Source organism: Vicugna pacos, chromosome 11, assembly GCF_048564905.1.
Source record: "Vicugna pacos chromosome 11, VicPac4, whole genome shotgun sequence".
NCBI classification, from domain to species: Eukaryota; Metazoa; Chordata; class Mammalia; order Artiodactyla; family Camelidae; genus Vicugna; species Vicugna pacos.
The window spans coordinates 39,301,972-39,320,686 of NC_132997.1; the positions used below are offsets into that span (position 1 = coordinate 39,301,972).

General features: G+C 56.7%; 1 protein-coding gene across 5 annotated transcripts in view; it reads left to right on the top strand.

Moving 5' to 3' along the window:
• The window catches only part of LDB3 (LIM domain binding 3), a 63,095-nt gene that overhangs the window by 10,640 nt on the left and 33,740 nt on the right, over positions 1-18,715 (top strand). For all 5 annotated transcript variants that reach the window (XM_072971171.1, XM_072971170.1, XM_015250469.3 and 2 more), the window contains exons 3-8: positions 995-1,146; positions 1,637-1,712; positions 7,043-7,065; positions 8,149-8,346; positions 12,780-12,949; positions 13,438-13,474. In XM_072971171.1, coding sequence (XP_072827272.1) covers positions 995-1,146; positions 1,637-1,712; positions 7,043-7,065; positions 8,149-8,346; positions 12,780-12,949; positions 13,438-13,474 — 656 coding nt within the window. The remainder of the gene's footprint in view (positions 1-994; positions 1,147-1,636; positions 1,713-7,042; positions 7,066-8,148; positions 8,347-12,779; positions 12,950-13,437; positions 13,475-18,715) is intronic.

The following is an 18,715-nucleotide window of genomic DNA, read 5'->3' on the forward strand; positions in this document are numbered from 1 at the left end:
TGGCATTGTGCACGATGTCATTGGGAGTGGAGTCTGAGCCATCACACCATCCCAAGGAATGTCCCTAGGAATGTGGCCTTCGTGACATTGCATGGGGTGTTCCTGGGGTGGCACATCCGTGGCATTCTGTGTGATCACACTGGGGGTGGGGCCCCCAGATGCTAACATTCTGTAATGTCACTAGGGTGCAAGATTTGGGAACTGGCCTCCACATTTGCACCTGCCCTTCTGGAAGTTCAGCCCACCACTGAGCCCCACCCTATGTCCCAGCCGACCTTGCTCCCAAGCAGGGTTGACAGCTCGGCCAGCCTTCTCCGCACAACTGCCAGGGTGGCACTAAGCACTTACATGAGAATACTTTTGTGAGCGTGCATTTGGCCTGCCTGCTAGCCTGGCAGCATCTCTGCAGTGGGTGGTGCTGAGTTTTAGCAGCTGCGGAGTTCTTCTGGAACCTAGAGAGTGTGCCCTGAATTTGCAGGGCGCAGATGTTACAGTAGGCTAATTGATGTAACAAACACCTCCTCCCCTTCCAGGTCTCAATGGCTTAGCACAGTGAAAGTTTATTGGATGTTATGCAACATCCAGTGTGGTGCTCCTTAGTCATATCTCCTCCAAGCAGTGACTCTAGGATCCAGGTCCCTTTCAGTTAGTGGCTTGGCTGTCCTCTGCATCCAGTCAGCTGACAAGCAGAGAGAGTGAAGGATGGCAAGATGGTTGGAGGGCAGGCCTGGAAGCAGTGTACACTGTTTCCTCCCATGTTCCACGAGCCAGAGCTAGTCTCATGGCCATATTCAGATACAAAGCACTAGGGAAGGTGACAGCTGTATGCCAGGAAGAGGAATCAGGCTTGCTGAGCAGTGGGTACTGGCCATAGTGAATGAAAGACAAAAATGGCAGGCCTCTACTGGATGATCCCGGGTGATTCTTCCCTGAGGACTGGCCCATCCTCAGGCCCAGTCTCCTTATGCTCACCCCTCATCTGCTGTCCTCTCAGATCACGCCGGGCAGCAAGGCCGCCCAGTCCCAGCTCAGCCAGGGTGACCTCGTGGTGGCCATTGACGGCGTCAACACGGATACCATGACCCACCTGGAGGCCCAGAACAAGATCAAGTCTGCCAGCTACAACCTGAGTCTCACACTGCAAAAGTAGGTGGGGGCTCTCCAGAGCAGGGGGCTGGGTGTAGGCACCAGGGGCCCAAGAGAGAAGCTGTCCAGCATGGGCCCAGCCTTGTGCTACAGGGCCACATGGGGAAGTAAGGACATCCTCTGGACCAGAGGAACGACAAGACCAAGTCAACACGACCTGCCACGTCTGCGCCTCACTTTACTGATGAGGCTCAGAGAGGGCGGGTCCCTGTGTTGCCAGTATGTGGGCAATCGGGCCTAGAAGCCAGGGTCTTCCCTGCTTTCTCTTTGCCCAGGCAGTCTCCCTGGGACCTAGCAGAGGCCCATACCTGCCATATACTCCAGAGCCACAACTCCTCCATGCTGGTCAGGCCCAGTGCCTGCCTGGGGCAGTCCCTCTGCCCTGGATCCCTGCATTTCAGACGTTCTCCCCTCGCCAGCCCTGCCCAGAGAGGAGCTTCTGGCCCCAGAGGCAACTGTCTTCATCTGGTCCCATTTCTGGTTTTTCCAGGTCGAAGCGTCCCATTCCCATATCTACGGCTCCGCCCCCGATCCAGTCCCCTCTGCCAGTGATCCCCCACCAGAAGGTAGGTGCTGACTGCGGGCAACAGGCTCCCTTGGCCGTGGTTCCTGGAGTGCAGCCCCTGGTCTGCCTGCCTGACCCTCAGTTGGCCTGACTTGAGCAAGGTGGTGGGACCAGCCCTGCGCCAGGCCTGCCCCTGCCATGGCTGATGCCAGGGATGTGGGGCAGGCTCCCGGGGAGAGGCATTTGAGTCCCCACGAAATTCTGAGTGCCGAGATGCCCACCAGGTGCCTAGCCAACACCCTGGGCCTTGGAGCTGGGCTGACCAAAAATCAGTTTAGGCAGCAGTGTTTTCAGGGGAGGGACCATGCTCCCAGCCAAGTAGGGACAGGCATCCAGAAGGCTCTGACCCTTGTCCTCCTGTGGGCACCGAGGAGGGGGCCGTGACTGTGGCATGGTTTGAGCCAGCCACCCCAGGAGGCACTCCCAGATGTAGGGGACCTGCTGGCCTTCAGGGCTCCTCTTCTGTCTCAGGACCTCTTCCCCCGGTTTGCCTTTCTCCTCCCAAATGCACACCCCTAACAGCACTCAGAAGTGCTGGTGCGGCCAAGAGGCAGGCACACCTCATCTCTGTGCCCCGGGCCCCTTCCCAGATCCGTCTAAGCAGCTCAACGCCAAGGCACCCAAAGCACAGGAGGCCCACCCCACCGCTCCTAGAGGACTGCACACTCCCACCCTCCACCCCTCCCTGTATGACTTCATACTGACCCTATCGGTCCAGTGGGGCACAGTGGGCAATGGGCCAGGTGGAGGAGGAAGGACAGGGAGAATCTGTCAGGGGTTTGGGGTGGGTGACAGCTGAGGGAAGTGGGCAGAGGGCTGCTTGGGAGAAGCTGCAGAGGCAGACTGAGGGGACCAAGTGTCAGCCCCCTCTTCCTCAGTTTCCCATCTGGCACCTCTACTTCGCCTGTTCACCGGCCCAGGACCCCCTCTCACTGGCCATGGGGGGCATCACAGCATGGGGTCAGCAAAGCGGGAGGCAAGGCTGTGCTTGCCAGGTGTCTCCACTCAGAGGAAAGGGGGACAGATGTAAGATGGAGGGGGCTGCCCCCAATTCTCTAAGACCCATACCCTTCTTTCCTTCAGCCCTGCAGGCAGGCTGGCTTGGCTGAGCTTTCTGAATGGGGCTTTGCATTTGGTCCAGGTAGATGAGAGCTCCTGGGCCAAGAGCCACGTACGTGCCTCCTCCGCTCTTTTGGACAAAACCCTTCTCTTCCAGGTGTCCAGCCTGTCCCTCCCGGGCTCTGTGCAGTGGGCTGCAGGCTGCAGGGTGGCAGGCTGCTGGGCGCTCACACTAACACCTCTGTTTCAGGTCCATGCAGATGCGCTGGGACGGGCGCAGCTTCTAACTGCTCTCTTCTCTCTCCCCTGCATGGCGCTGCCCTGGGCCAGGACCCAGCTCTGGACATGAACAGCAGCCTGGCAGCACCCAGCCCCAGCCCTGAGGCGAGGGCTGGCCTGGGCACCCCAGGCACGCTGGGCACCCCGGAGCTCAGACAGACCTTTAGCTCCTCCTTCTCCCAGACCTCTGTCTTCTCCTCACACACGGAGGCCTCTGACCCCGGCCCTCCACGGGGCAGCCCAGGGAACAAGACCAGCCTGGAGGGGGCTCTGGACAAACTCAGCCTGAAAACCCCGCTGGGCTCAAGTCAGCCAAGGCAGTATAACAACCCCATTGGCCTGTACTCGGCAGAGACCTTGAGGGAGATGGCTCAGATGTATCAGATGAGCCTCCGAGGGAAGGCCTCAGGTGCCGGACTCCTAGGAGGGTAGGTAACGGGCGCACAGCTCTCCACTGGTGGTCTGGGCCACCTGGGTCCTCAGTGCTCACGGAGACCTGATCAGGTGATCAGAGCAAGGAACTGGCCTCCTTCCGGCCAGCCTCAAGCCCAAAGGCTGCGCAGGCTAAGAGCAGTGAAAGTAATCATCCTGTTGATATTGGCCTTGAGCTGGGTGCTTCCTTGCTTTGCATAAGCTGGGGTGACGTGTGGGATTTTGCAGAGAGGGAAACTGAGGCTCAGAGATGGTTAAGTCAAGGTCCAGCTATCCAGCCACTAAGTGGCCAAGGCTGGGCTTGAATGCAAGAGACTCCCAAAATTCTGACATCGGGTCACCCTCCTGGGACAGGACAAAGTCTGATACCTCCAGGAGCTCTGGGGAAGGGGACAGGCTGGTCCCCACCCCTCTGGGAGCCTTGAGAGGTGGGAGGACAAGTTCTCCAGGGCTGGAAGTGGTCTGGGAAGGCTGCCTGGAAGAGGGAGCATCTGAGCTGGGTGCAGAGAGACTGGGCAACAGTGTGAGGGGGGTGGGCTGTCAGGAATGACCCTGGCTAGTGTGGGGCATCAAGAAAGCAGGACATCGAGGAGAAAGGGGCTGTGCAGGAGAACAGCAGGCCACCCCCTGCCCTCTGTGGTCTAGCTGATGGGACTCTTTGGGCACAAGACTTAAAAGAATCTAGAGCCCGGGTGGGTGTTGTAGAGGGGCTGAACAGAGGGAGCCTCCAAGCAGAATGCATATTAGCTTCTAAGAACTTCACGTTTGTTATCTCATTGTAACTTCTCCCACGGCCCCATGCAGTTGGTATAACTGTCTGGGCTAGAGGCAGGGCAGGCTGAATCAAGGCAACGTGGCCTAGCGTTAGGGGTTCAGGGCTCTTCCATGAGACTGTCCGTGTCTCAGGATTGCTGGGAGGACTGAGGGAGACAAGTGCGTAGCACTGAGAACGGATGAGTCAGCATCACAAAGCAGGTCAGCTGGATCCAAGCCACACCCTTCCTTTGACCTTGACACAGAAGGTGCCTGTGCTCCAGCCGTTCACTACTCCCCTGGGGGTCCCCATCCTCCCCACATCCCCTAGATCTTTCTGGATTCTGAGTGAAGCTGGGCACTCCATGGTCTGAGCATTTAGACCTTGGCTTCTCTGGACCAAGGTGGCAAAGCCTTATATCCCCAGGCTTTTCCCAGTCAGGAGCTTCTGCCAGCATAATCGGGGCCAGCTGGATCCAAGCTCACACCCTTCCTTTGACCTTGACGACTGGGGACCAGTTAACAGTCCATATGCTTTATCTAACACAACTCTCTCAGCAACACTTCCCCCATTTTGTACTTGGGAATTCGAAGCCCAGAGAGAGTGAGTAATTTGCCCCAGGTCACACAGCCAAAGAGTAGCAGACAGAACTGGTACTCAGTTCAGTCTGACTCCTCCCTACATAGAGGAGTCAGACTGCCTGCACCACTTGCCTGCACCACTTCTGCTTCCCGTGACTCCCAAGGTGCCCTCCCATTGATGCAAGCACTTCTCAGAAACTGACAAGTGCTAAATTATTACTTGACACTCAGAGCAGCAGGGTCCAACAGTTTCTTGATGGGCTAGAGACTGAGTGTGGTGCACACTCATCCAAAGCGAAGGCTGATGCTGCGGGCCCGGGAGGAGGGGCGGAGCCTCTGACCTGGGCTGATAGGGGCTGAGGCCACAATCTTTGTTAAATGTCTAACTGCTCACAGCAGATAGCGTTGGCAAATGCTAATCCCCATGTCCATTCATTGAACACTTAACTCACGCTGAGGGCTTTATACTCAGGATTCTGTTTAGTCTGTGGTGGGTACCATCATCTTGATTTTATGAATGAGGAGACTGAGGCTAAAACAGGTGGGTAACTTGCCCAGAGCCACTGGCTAGGAACAGGCAGGATGAGGATTTGAACTCTGTCCTATCTCGCTTCAAAAGGAAGCTCCTTCCCCTCCTTTCTCTGGGCAGCTTGCAAGGTGATTCCTTGGCTGCTTATATCCTTTCAGGAGGAGTGGAGAGGAACAGATCAGGGTGCAGGAACAGCCCAGCCTGTAGCCCCCTGCACCTCGTTCTCTCTGAGGCCGGTGCTGAAGGGGAGTATCCTTCAGGCCAGTAGGTACAATGTCCCCCCGGGTGGGTCTTACATCTTTGGCTCATTCACCCCAAGACCTGGGTGCTGGCTCCTCTCTGAACCATGTCTGCTGCAGGCATCCCAGTCCCCATGTCCTCAGGCAGAAGCTAGGCAGGGGGCAGGAACCAATGCCAAAGAAGGAGCTGGCTACCCAGGTAGGAAGGGGCAGAGGCAGCCCCCAAGGCCAACACTGCCCTCTACAGGGGGCACTGGGCTGGTCAGGGCAAGGGCTGACCCTGCAGCTGTCGACACTGGCCAAAAATGGAGAAGGAATGGGAGATCTGTGCTGGCCCTTTCCTAATATAACTCCACATGCAGCTATTTTGAGCCTGGGAGGACAGAGGGGATTTTATCAGCTCTGGCACAGGGTTAGGCTGAGACGAGGGGGTCTCCTTGGCTTTGGCCTGCATCCCCAGAGTCCTAGCCAAGGGATGACCAGGGCCAGGCCAGCTGAGGCCTAGGCTCTCTCAGGAAGAGCCCAGTGTGGTCAGATCTGGGAAGGTGGCAGAGTGTGGGGACAGGGACACCACCTTCTGCACGCTTCTCCCCTCAGGTGTCTGACAAGAGTCTACCACTGCAAGGAAGAGGCATTTAAAGAAACAGTGCCAGCAATGCCTCCCTTAAGGAGATGATACTCCAGGAGGCTGGCTCTCAGATAAGAGTGTGAGGCTGGAGTTGCTCTTGTGGTGTCCAAGCTGGGCTGCTTTGGCTGGGGGCTTTCCTGTGATAAGCCTTGGACCCACACTTCTCCTAAGCCTCCATACTCCTCCATCCTGCCTCAATGCCCACCACAGGGCCTTGAGGGGCGGTTACTGGAAACTGCACATACCCCCTGCTATTGTGCCCCCAGAGTGTCCAGGGCTGCCCGCCCCTCCTCTTAGAGGGAGACCATGTTCCTGGGGCTGTGAGTAAGCCTACCGCACACACACCCCGGCACCATGGCAACTCCAGCTCTGGGAGCAGTATTCCTGGAGCTGCCCCTCAGGGTAAGTTCAGAGCTGCTGTCTGGCCCAGAGGTGCCTGGGGCTTTGGCCATTCCTGTAGCAGCCATAGCTGGTCCTGTCTCCATCTCCAGCTTCCGCTCCCAGGGTCTATAGCCAGGTTGCATGTGAGAGATTCATATACATGGTACACGAGTGCCCATGAAGATGGACCAGAAAACCCTTCTCCCTGACAAATCTTCATGTATCGTGCACCTACCGAGGGAGAAAGGCTGCTTTTGGCATCTGTGACCCAAACTGAGAGGCTGTGATCGCGACTCTGAGCTCTTCACCTTCTTCACTCGGCACTGTCCTCACCCAGTCCCAGTGCGCCCCCACAACGGCCAGTCTGAGGATGGTCCCTTCCCGCAAATCCTCTGGCAGGAGCCTCGCTCTGACAGTCCTGTCTTCTTTGTTCTTTCTCTCCTCCCCAGGTGGTAGTCAACTCTCCAGCCAAGTTAGTATCAAAGGAAAGCATGTGTGTGCGCTTGCGTGCATATCCCAGCATGCGTCGGCGTGTCTGGGGGTCTGGATAGCGTGTGCCTGTGGCAGCATGTGTACGCGTGTGCGCATGCGTGAGTGGGGGTGCATTTGTGTCCCCGAGTGAGCCTGCATGTGTGTGAAGCTGCGAGTACGGCGTGGAGGCGTTGGGGACCGGTGCTAGGGCTCCATCTGATGCTCCCGGCCATTCTGCTCCCAGTTTTCCTGCTGCAGCTGCTTAAGACCGCAGGCTGGCTGGCTCTAGTGAGCGGTGGGTGGAGGGCTGCGGTTCCGGGTGAGCCTGAAGACATTTCTGGCCTGGCGGGACCCCTCAGAAAGGCTATGCCTGACTTTGTCTTTGCCTGCGGAGCGGGCGCACTTACCTGCTGGAGGGAAAAGCCTCGAACGGGAGAGACTGGCAGGCCACACAGCAAGTTGGACTTGGAGGGCCTGAGCCCCTCAGCCCTGCTCCGAGGAAGAAGCACATGCACTGAAGCCTCTGGAGGAGAAGATCCCACCCGCCACCCAGCGGGTGGCCAGCAGGATGAGCCCTTTCATGGAGGAACCAAGCTCAGAATCCCCGTGGGTGCCCAGTAGGGCTGCTTTTGGCCTTTGGGACGTTCTGGACTCCGCTTGGGCTGCCGCTGCCTCTCACGCGTGGCCCAGTTCCTGTTCTCTAACCCCAATCCCTACTCCCCAACCCTTTATGCCTCTGCTTCGCTGCGGGCGTGATGAGAGATCGCGCAATGCCTGGCGCCCCCTGCTGACCCTAGGAGGTAGCTCAGGCTGAGATCTGGGAAAGCGGCGGTGGGCAAGAAAAACCTTCCGCAGAGGACTCTGGGAAGGGTGCCAGGATTTTTCCTGACCAGACTCAGCCAGCCCACGGGGTGGGGGGGGGGCACTTGGGTAGCCTACCTGGGGTCAGGCTTTGGGAGATCTCTCTCCACACCCTCCCCCACCAGCCCTCACCTTGACCCGTCTAACTCCACCTGTCGCCCTTCTCTCCTTTCACCTCCCTCCCTCGCGCCCCTTCCCATGCCCCCCCACTCCCCTCCCCCAGCGCCGAGGAACGCTTCAACCCTAGTGCCCTGAAGGATTCGGCCCTGTCGACCCACAAGCCCATTGAAGTGAAGGGGCTGGGCGGCAAGGCCACCATCATCCACGCGCAATACAACACGCCCATCAGCATGTACTCCCAGGACGCCATCATGGACGCCATCGCCGGGCAGGCCCAGGCCCAGGGCAGTGACTTCAGTGGGTAAGCGCCTCCCCTCCTCCGCGGAAGCTCGGTGCTCACCGCCTCCTCCACCTCATCCGTCACCTGCCAAGGGCACCAGGCCCCGGGCGCCATCGGAGACATTCGGCGTCGGGATCAACTTTCCTCCCTCGTCTTGAGCCCCCCAGGGCACAGCCCTTGGATGAGAGCCAGCCTTTGCCCCGGCCTTCCAGAACATGGTGTTCTCTCTTAAGAATCAATCTTATGGTCAGCTTTAGGAGAAGGGTGGAGAATGCAGAATGCGATGCTTCCTCCAGGTGCTTTCCACAGTGGGACTTAGGACATCCTTGGTTCCTGAATTTGCTTGTTAGTGATGGTTGAGGAACTTGAGGGCTGAGTAGGAAAGAGTTGGCTGAATGTCATTTGTCAATGAAACTGGTAATCGTACAAACATTAATGGGGACCTCTCTCCCTCTTTCTGACTTTCTGTCTCACTTTCTTCTCTGTATCTCTTTCTTTCAGTATATGCTTCTCTGTGTTTCTCTGTCTTTCTCTCTGTCTCTATCTCTGTCTCTTTTCGTGTTTCTGTCTGTCTTTGTTGTCTGTTTCTTCCTTTCACATACACATATGGAGTCCCTTACTGCATTCTACTTGGGAATACCATTAGTGTTGACTTTCAGAACTGAATATCTCTTTGGGTAACAGCTTACCCCTGAGTCAGGATCCCTGGCAACTCAAGGCAAGAAATCTTAAAATGATGGCTGTACATTTTTCCGAAGCTAGGAAACAGATGTTGTCAGAGGGATAGAGAACTCCTGTAGCGTTTGGCCTTTGCAGAATCCAGACCTTGTGGCCATAACGTGCATGCAGGTTATAAGGGGCAGGCTCCAGAGGCCAAAGGATGGAAGGTGATGTGAACTTCCTGGCTCTCCTGGTCCTCGGGAGCCTGGGCCTCTCAGGCACGCAGTACTTCGTTCCGACCACCAGGGGGCGGAAGTTGCTTGCCCTGCAGCGGCGAGTCTCCAACCAGACAGACTCAGGGCTGCAGTTCTCTGCAGAACTCTACGGGCAGAGTTGATTTATTTAATCTCATCGTTCGAAGCAGAAAATATGACCGTGTAAGTTTAAAAACACAACCATTAGCTCATGTGTACCCAGGAAAACAAGGCTGCCTGATTAAGCCAAGAGCTAACAGGGATTTCCTGTTAACATTCGTTTGCCACGTGTGTCCTTGGTGTGCCCTTAAAAGCGGTTAACAGTCGCCAAAGGGAATCGCAGTGGAAGATAATGGAAGAACTGCTGTTCACTAATTTTATATTTTCTGCATCTTGGGAAAGGGTTGCTGTCACTTGGTTTTTACCTCTAGGGCGGCTATGATTTTTTTTTTTAACATGATGCACCGTTGATCTAATCTAGGCTTCTTAGAGGACCTTTCCCATCTCCTTCCTATCCCCTCCCCTCCCCTCCTTTTCCCTTCCCTCGCGTGCCTGGGAAGGGACATGCTTCCCTTTCCTTCTAACTCAGCCCTGCTGGGTTGATGCTGCTGCGGTGCCGGTGGGTAAGAGCGGCCCTGGTCTGCCATCAGGTGCTCCGTTTCTGCTGTTAATTTCCATGATTCCTTCCTCACTGACAGTTTTCTTTTTGTCTCTCTCTCTTCCTCCTTTATCCACCCCACTCCCATAACTCATTTCTGATCCTAACCCTGCTCCCTTGTGTGTGCGCCGCCCCCCCGCCCTCCCATGATGGACACGCACTCACTGCTGGGCTTTCCTCTGCTTGGCAGGGCATCGCCGCTGGCGTAAGTAGACCCCACAGTGTCTGTTCCGTCGTCCGTCTGTCTGGTTGTGGGATGATGTGTGGGTTTGTTGGGATGTGCCTGAGGACGCTGGCTCTGTCCGCGTGCTTCCTCACACCCACCTCACAGGTAAATGACAGGCCCTGCGGCCTCTACAGGCAAGTACTTGTCTTCGGGGGTTTACCCCAAATAATGTCACTCTGGACGCAGAAATCAGAGCAATGACATCGCACTGGCTGCGGGTGTATGCCTGTGTTCCCCTTGCTGTGCTTTGCGGGGGCTCCCCCCAGACTGTCTTGTCCATACTGGGACAGCGTAGACCTGAATGTCAGAATCCACACCGGGCCATTATTTGGGGAGAGGGTGATAAGGGGCCTCTTGGAGGCCGCTCCACAGAATACTCATGGAAAGTGGATCTGGAGGAGCCAGCGCCTGCCAGGACCACTCACAGGAGGTGAACGATGAGTCAGATTTGGGGGCAGGGTACAGTGGAGTAAATGCCCACAGGTGACCCTGGTATTTTGGTTACCATGGAGTGTTTTTGGTGGCGAGACGTTCCTGCTGGGAGAGGCTCCAGAGAGTGACCTCTGGGACCCAAATTCCCAGAACTGCAGGGCCCGTTCCATCCTCTCTGTGTACATTCTTCCTGAGCCCCAGGATTGCAAAAGGCACAGCAGTTCCTTCATCTGGCCACCAGTCTCTGTTGTGTCCGTGGTCTTTGCACAGGATTGTGGAAAGGGAAGCCAACAATGCGAATCCTGGCAGCTCACTCCTGGCAGCTTTCTTGAGCCTGTGGAGTCATGGAAGGAACGGGGAGAGCCTCAAGGGCCCGTTTCAGGGAAATGGCAGCAAACACCTCCCATTTGTTTTCGGACCCCTGGAAACTCCTCCCTATGCCAGTGAGATTCCACCCTCCCCTCCGCTCCCTGAGCAGCACCAGTCTCCCCCTTGCCTGGACCCCAGAGGGGTCTGTTGATCTTCCCTGTCTCTCTTTCTCTCTCTCTCTCTCTCTCTGTTTATTTTTTGTTGTTGTTGTTGTTGTTGTTTTTTAATGGAGGTGCTGGGGATTGAACTCAGGACCTCGTGCATACTAAGCATGCCCTGTACCACTGAGCTATACCTGGCCCTGGCCTTCTTTATCTGATCCCAACCAGACTGCCAGGACCTATGGCTCTCCAGGCCAGGGCAAAAGCCTTCAGGAAAGTTCCACCTGACCTTAGTCATTCACCTTTCGTCCATCTCTGCTCTCATGGCCCACCCTGAGCTGACCTGGAGACTAACCAGTTCTTCCATCCAGCTCTTTGCAGAGAGGGTAGAAGACCTGAACACTGGGGAGGTCCCCTTTCCAGCTAGCCAGCCCTTGGGTGGGGGCAGGGTGGGAGGGGAGGTGGAGGCAGCTGTAGCGGCAGACATGGGGAAGCTGGACGGACAAGGGGATGTCTGGGCTGGACTATGTCTCTGGGTGTGGAGCATCTGGGGTATGCAAGTCACAGTGGGCAGAAGTGGCCTTCCTGAGCCCTGTCATTCTAGAGGGTCTGATGGGAAGGACGCTGGGCTGGGAGCTAAGAAGCCGAGGTTCTAACTCAGTGGGGCCTCCGCGTGCCATACCCTGGAGCTGGTCAGCTGGCCTCTCTGGACCTCAGTTTCAACATCTGTCAGAGGAGAGGGTTGGGCCACAGTCCGTAGGCTGGGGAGGAAGACTGTCATTGCTGTGAGCTTCTCCTGAGCCCATCCTGACTCCTAAGAGTGTGGACTGGGCAGCCTGGATCCCCCAGCCCTCTCTGGTCGGGGTAAGTGGTCACTCATAAAGCATTTAATGTTTCTTGCCCTGTGGTCTGATCTGGGCTGAGAGGCCCTGGACTCAAAGGCCTTTGGGGTCCCTGCTGGCTCTGATCTAGTATTTGTTCATTCAACTAAGTTTTGAGCACCTACTGTGTGCCACACCCTGGGAGTCTAAGGGAAGGTCACCAGGTCCCCCTCAAAAGGCTGTGCTGCTCCAGGGCAGACACCTAGTGACTCTCCCAACCCCCCAGCCCCCCTGCCAAAGCTCCACTCCCAGGCCCCACGGGCTAGAAACCCCACTGTCTGTGGGCGATGCCCAGCCTCCGAGCCTAGTCACCCCATTTCTCTCAGTACCTCCTCGCCAAGCTTGCCTGTTTTTGCCGAGCAGGAGCCCCAGTCCCCTTCCAGGGCAGTCACCACATTGGTGGCTCCCTGTATGGATGCCAAGCTTTGAAGAGAACGAGGAACTGACCATGAGGAAACCTCTGAGTCCCCCAGACGGCTTGTCCTCACCCAGCCCTACTCAGGGCCTGCTCAGGGTGGTTGAAATTACTTCCAGAAGACCTCTTCTGTCTCTTCTTTCCTTAAAGGAGATCGAGTCCCTGGATCGGGGGTGTCTGGACCTAGCAAGGCGGGATGGGGTGGTGATGGCAGGCGGGTCTGACCTCCTGACCCTCCTTGAGTGGAATTCATTGTCTCTTTGTGGCCACCCTGAGCACTGAGGACCCAGGCCAAGCCCCTGTCACAGGCTCTCAGATGGCAGTGGGTAAATGGTGTGGTGGGCTCAGACAAGTAGGGGCCACCAACAGGCCTGAGGGTGGGCATCAGGGGGACACGACATGGGGGAGGCGCAGGGTTCCAGCCCTGCCCGCGCTCACGGCCTCTTTCTGCATTGCAGGAGCCTTCCTATTAAAGACCTGACGGTAGACAGCGCCTCTCCTGTGTATCAGGCTGTGATTAAGAACCAGAACAAGCCGGAAGACGAGGCTGATGAGTGGGCCCGCCGCTCCTCCAACCTGCAGTCACGCTCCTTCCGCATCCTGGCCCAGATGACTGGGACGGAATACAGTAAGGGAGGCTGTGGGGGGCTCAGGGCGGGGCAGGCAGGGGAGACTTCGAGGGGCCCTACTCCATGGTCTCAAGGCCCACGGAAGCCAGGGAGTCAAGTCCCTCATCCTTGAAGACGAGCTGGCCTTGATAGATCGTAGCAGCCAGCTGCGCACCTTCACCCTGGGGCAGGTGAATTGACTTCAGCCTTCTGCTCAGCCCTGCCTCCAGCGGAGGACAGCAGGTTTGCATGGTGCTTGCCCGGAATGGGAGAAGAGGACTTTGCAGGCCACGCCTCCGACCATTGCCTGTCACCTGCACCATTTCCTCTCATGTCCCCTTTCTCTCCCTGCCCTCTGCCCAGCACACAGCCTTCTCCTCCCAGCGGTCCCAGGGAGGGAGCAGTAACTGTCCTGTCGTAGGTGGGACTCAGTGCCCACCAGGCTCCGGTAGCTTTTCTTCCTGCTGTTCCCTGTGAGTCCTCCTGACCTGCAACTTTCTACCCACAGTGCAAGACCCTGATGAAGAAGCTTTGCGAAGGTCAAGGTAAGTGCCTGGACTCAGGCTCTTTGGCCTTGCCCCTCCTAACCCCATCCCTCCCAGGGCGGCCCCCAGGTCACACGACTCATGGAAGGAACTTCTCAAGTCAGTGCATTTGGAAACTCCCAGCCCCTGGAGGGCTCCGGCAGATGCTGGCTTAGGGCATGTGTCCCCAGTCAGTGAGTGTCTGGAGCTGAGCCTCAATCTTCCAGGCCCAGGCTGCACGAGCAAGGACTCTGGGCTCTCCCAGCTCTGTCTCTGGGCAGGGGGCAGGGCTGCTTTGGCCTTTGCTGGGCTGTTGAGAATGAGGACATCTCTCCCTGTGAGGCACCAGGCCGGCTGCCTTGCCTGTCCACTCATCTCAGGGCCTGTCCCCTGTGAGTCTGAAGGCTAGAGACTGGGCAGCAGGCACGCAGAGGGCTGTGCTGGGTGTGGGCGCCTGACCCTTGGACTCACCTGTCCGGACCCACAGTGAGGTATCAGTGGGTCCGTTCCGCATATTGCTCAAAGCATCACAGCTGCTGCAAGGATTATAAGCCCTGGGCATGGTGTCTCCACGTATGGTCCCCTGATAGTGGCAGGCCTGAGACCCCAGCCACTGGCCTAACACCTTCGGCCTGTCAGGTGCTCGTGGCCCTGGGCATGATGGGGGGCACCCTGCCCTGGAACCCACTGGAAACCACTAGGGTCTTCCATGGGGAGGCATGGGGCCCAGTGTGATTGCGCTTACACTTTCGGAAGCAAATGTGTCGTCTGCATGTCCTTCCTGGGAGAGTCTGCCTTGGGCCGGCACATCCTGTGGTGGCCTCCGTGTGAGGGGCTGGAGCTCAGAAGTGCCTTTCCACCCTGGGCCAAGCTTTCTGTACTTGCTAACCAGTGTGTCGTGGCCACAGGACCGCGTGGAGAGTTGATGTGGATTTTATTTTCGAACCTCTGTTTCTGCCAGTCGAAGTTGCTGCCACTCTTTGGCTGGGGCATCCAAGCCCAAAGTGTGGTCCTCCTCAGTCTGCTAACCATGGCATGCGATTCCAGTGACGGTTCTGAACCTGTCAGTGCCTGCAGTGTGTCTGCAAAGAGCCTGAAATGAGATGGTGTTTGATTTAGCGCCAAAGGTAGTCTCGAGCTATTTGAAGCGTGACTAAGCTGTCAGCGCTCTCCGTTTCGTGCTCCACTGCTCTGGCACCGTTTCCGTGTTTGTCCCACCTCCTCTTTGGAGCCACCCACAGAGATGCTCCCGTGAGCAGCGTGGCCTTCACCGAAGATTTGATGGAGGGGCTTTACAGCATGCACCCCACAGCAAACCACTTAAAAGTCTCCGGGTTCTTTCCATCAAGAAGCCCCCAGGGGCCTGCCCTGCCTTTCCAGCCTCCATCACCCCCTCTTAGTACTTCTGGTTCCTTTATGTTTCTCTGGCCGGTCACCCTAAGTTCCCATCTCAGTAACCAGATACCGTTTAGAAGGAGGACGGAGACTGGCGGAGGTAGATTACAGGGAACCTTTGTCTTTCATGTTTCCCCTGGAAAATGTGCAGACTCTGCTAGGTGATTGAGCAGAATACGAAAGGCAAGATGAAGGGTGGCTCACAGGTCTCGTTGTTGGCCTCTCCCTCCCCTCCCTTGGGGCTTGTTCGGCCTGGTCCTGTGGAAATATGTGGAGGTTAGCCCTCCCCCCTGGGCCTCACTGCCCATGAGCTCCGTTCAGCCCCGGCAGAAGGCAGAGGGTCTTGAGAACTCCGCTGCGGGTCTTGGAACTTCTCTCCACAAGCCCTTGCAGGGTTTCATTGTGGGGATATCTGCAGGGGGCAGTGGTGGCCAGAAAGAACCTCCAGCCTGCTTCCTCCCTCAGTCCAGGCCCCTACCCCAAGAAAGCTTCACCCACCCAGCCCCCCACCCCCACCCCCACCTCCTAGACTGTGCTGCAACACTGTCAGCCCCTCCCTCTGCGGCCTCTGGCCCTGCAGTGCAGGCTCTGAGACACCCGGCAAGCCTTGTGCCCAGGACTGGAGGAGCACAGGCCTCCGGCCCTTTTTCCTTTTCCTGACTTTAATTTCTGGAAAGTTGTCCTCATGACCTCACCCAAAATGCTCATTCTCCCTATGACCATAGGAGAAGGGTGGGCATTTTTATTTTGCTGAATCCCAAGCAGCCTGTGTCCTGGGGGTGAGAGATGGGGATGCAGTGGGTGCAGTGGTTCAGTTCTGTTTGTGAGTAATGCCTTAAGTGGTTCCTATGGCCACTGGTCATAGCGTGGGCCCCAGGCTCATCGGAGTGGCCATCTGAGCAGAAGGGAGTACGCTTACCCCCACCCTGGGTCCAGGGTGTTCACCAAATCCGGGGCCCAGCTACCTGGGCTCCATGGCCTCCTCTACCACCTTGTGCCAGGGTGCTTTTGTCCTTCCTCTTGCTGTGTGGTAGGAAAGCTGGCAGGGGTGCCAGGTGCTCTGTACCAGACGGGGACACTAGTGGCCTCAAGGCCAGGTATAAGTCTGCATGTCAGAGGACCCTGCAGACTTGACCCTCACATGTCACTGTTCCGCCCCCCGAGGTCTGCCCCCAGAGCATTGTAGGCAGCTGAGAGCCCTTCCCTGCCCTCCCACCTCGTCTCCTCTCGGGCCCTGGCTCCTGACACTGTGACCATGTCTCTGGGATCTGGTAGCACATCGCTTCCTTCCAAGGCGCCAGTACCCTCCTTCTGGCCTGATCTCCAGGGACTATGTCTTGGCAGGTGAGGCAGGGCGGGCCCCTGAGCAGTCCACACATCAGCTTCAGACTTGGCTTCCCCCCCAGGAAAGACCCCAGCACCTTTGCTGTCCAGGTGGGCTTAAACACCTGCCTACTGCTAGCTTCCACACTGGGGTGCAGGGAATACCGCTCCCAGCCTTCACCAGAAGTCACAGAGTCCCATCCAAAAGCTGAGCCTCTAGTCTCAGAGAGGTCACCAGAGCTTCCGTCTGACTTTGGGAAGCCGTTCCAGGGCGCTGATGGCCGGCCCCGAGGGGATGGGAGTACAGGCAAGCTCGGCTTCATCCCAGGCAGGGTGTGAATCTACGAGGCATCTGGATCCCATCACTTGGGCGTAACCATCCCCCCGGACCCTGGTGTGGCGCTCGGGCATCCCCTGGTCCCCACCTTGTGGTGCAGCCGTCTACATGCTCAGTCTCTTTGTTTCCCTCATGCTCATCTCAGTAAAGAACGCCACATCTCTTCCTGGTCCCCAAGTGCTCAGGAAAAAGTTGATTTTAGTGACCAGTTCCCAGAGGCGATGAAAGTGAGGGCTGCCTTGCACAACAATGCATCGCCAACAAGGTGAAACCCCTCCAGGTCCCTGCTCCATCGCACAACCATCCAAAGTTCTTTTTCCTCTCCCCACCCCCACTTCCGACGGAGCGCCAGGACTCCCTGGTTCCCCCTCCTCCCCCTGCAGCCTCCTTGGGCACCTCAGTGTCCTCCTCCCTCCTTGTGCTCTGTCCCTGTCCCGTGGCTGACTCTTCCTGGTGCTGGTGCAGCACAGGGCGCCCCCCTCAAGGGAACCTCCCCTCGTGAGGAGGCAGTGGGCAGCCTTAAAGTTACCGCGTCCCTTGGATTTTTAGTCCTTGGTGTTCCATTAGCCTAGCAAGTTGGAAAACTACAACTGGGTGTCACCTGAGTCACCCTAGTGGGGGTCCCGGGACTTTCCTCCCTTTCTCTCTCGCCAGCTCTCCACTCTTTTCCCCCTCTCTCCACTTCCTTCCTCGTCTTGTGCCTCTCTTTGGCTAGCTGTGAGTTTCCAGACAGTCTCAAGCAGAGCAGACTCACTGGCCTCGCCGACTCTCCAGGACTGTCCCTGACCCTGTCACTGAGCACTGATGACAAAGGCTGTGGGCCTGGCTGGACAAACTGGCCGCATCTGTGTCCCAGCTGGTCTCTCTCTGGGCTGGTTGAATGTTGCCGCCCACGGTGCTGTCAGCAGGGCTGAGTGGGTCCTGCCACAGGGCCTTTGCTTGTGATGTCTTCACTCCTTCTCCCCAACCTTGGAGAGGCAGTAACAGAGAATGCCTGGCCCTTAGATCATAGCTCTGCCTCTGAGTTTCCGTGTGACTTTAGGCCTTTCATGTGATGTTGCTGGGCCTTGGCTTCTCAGTATTAGAAAAGTTTGAACCAGTGGTTTTCAACTGTGTTAGCAGGGGGCCCCTCTTATCAAACAGAATTTCCCACAGAGACTCAATATGCAGGTGTAGAGGGGAGTCTGCCAGGTAATGCAGATGTGGGAAGGTGGCCAGTGTACATGTGGGGTTGCAGGGTGGCTACCATGCAGAAATGTAAGACCAGCACTGCTTCATCCTCTGATTTTTAAAGACCTAAAGTTGATCTTCTTGATTTTTATATGCTGGCAATCGATTCATTAAACTGTTTATTTTGAGACATTTGCAGATTGGCATGCAGTTATAAGAAATAATGCAGAGAGATCCTATGTCGCTTTGACCCCTGATGGTATTATCCTGTAAAACTATGTACAGTAGAGTATGTCCCCAACAAGGTGTTGACACCAATACGGTCGAATGCAGACTACTTCCGTCACGTGGAGATGCCCCCGTGCTGCCCTTCCATACGACACCCACCTCTCTGCTGCGCACACCCTGTCCTTAACCTGTGGCAACCACGAATCTGTTATCTGTTCTCTATTTCTATCATTTTCTCATTTCAAGGATGTTATGTAACTGGAATCAGACAGCCTGTGACCTTATGGGATGGGCTTTTTCAGTCTGCCTAATTGTCTGGGGATCCATCCAAGTTGTGGACTGTACCAAGCTTCATTCCTTTCTTTTTATTGCTGAGGTATATGTCATGATCTGGCTGTAGCAATTAATTTTTAAAATGAGTTTTCAACATGAGTTAAAATGAGGGTCCAGGTTAAACACACTGCGTTTGTGGCTAGATGTGGCCCCCGAGCCACCAATTTGCACCTCTGTTCTGGAGGATGTTGGAGACCCCTCCTGCCTGGAGGGTCTAGGATTCTGGTAACTGTAGCACTGGCCTCTCCCAGGCATATTCTCTCCTCCATTTCTACCTTTCTGGCCGTCCCTTGCCTGCTTTATTCTATGCCCTTGGCTGAGCAGGCTGTGGGTTGAGCCCCTGAGGCCCTGCTGGCGGGAAGTGGCGGGAAATCCTGGCCCTCAGTATGCGTGCCAGCGGCCTTGTGAGTATGCGTTTGCACGCGTGTGCCTGGCTATGCTCAGGCCTTAGGCGGGCGGGGCAGTCAGTGGTGTTG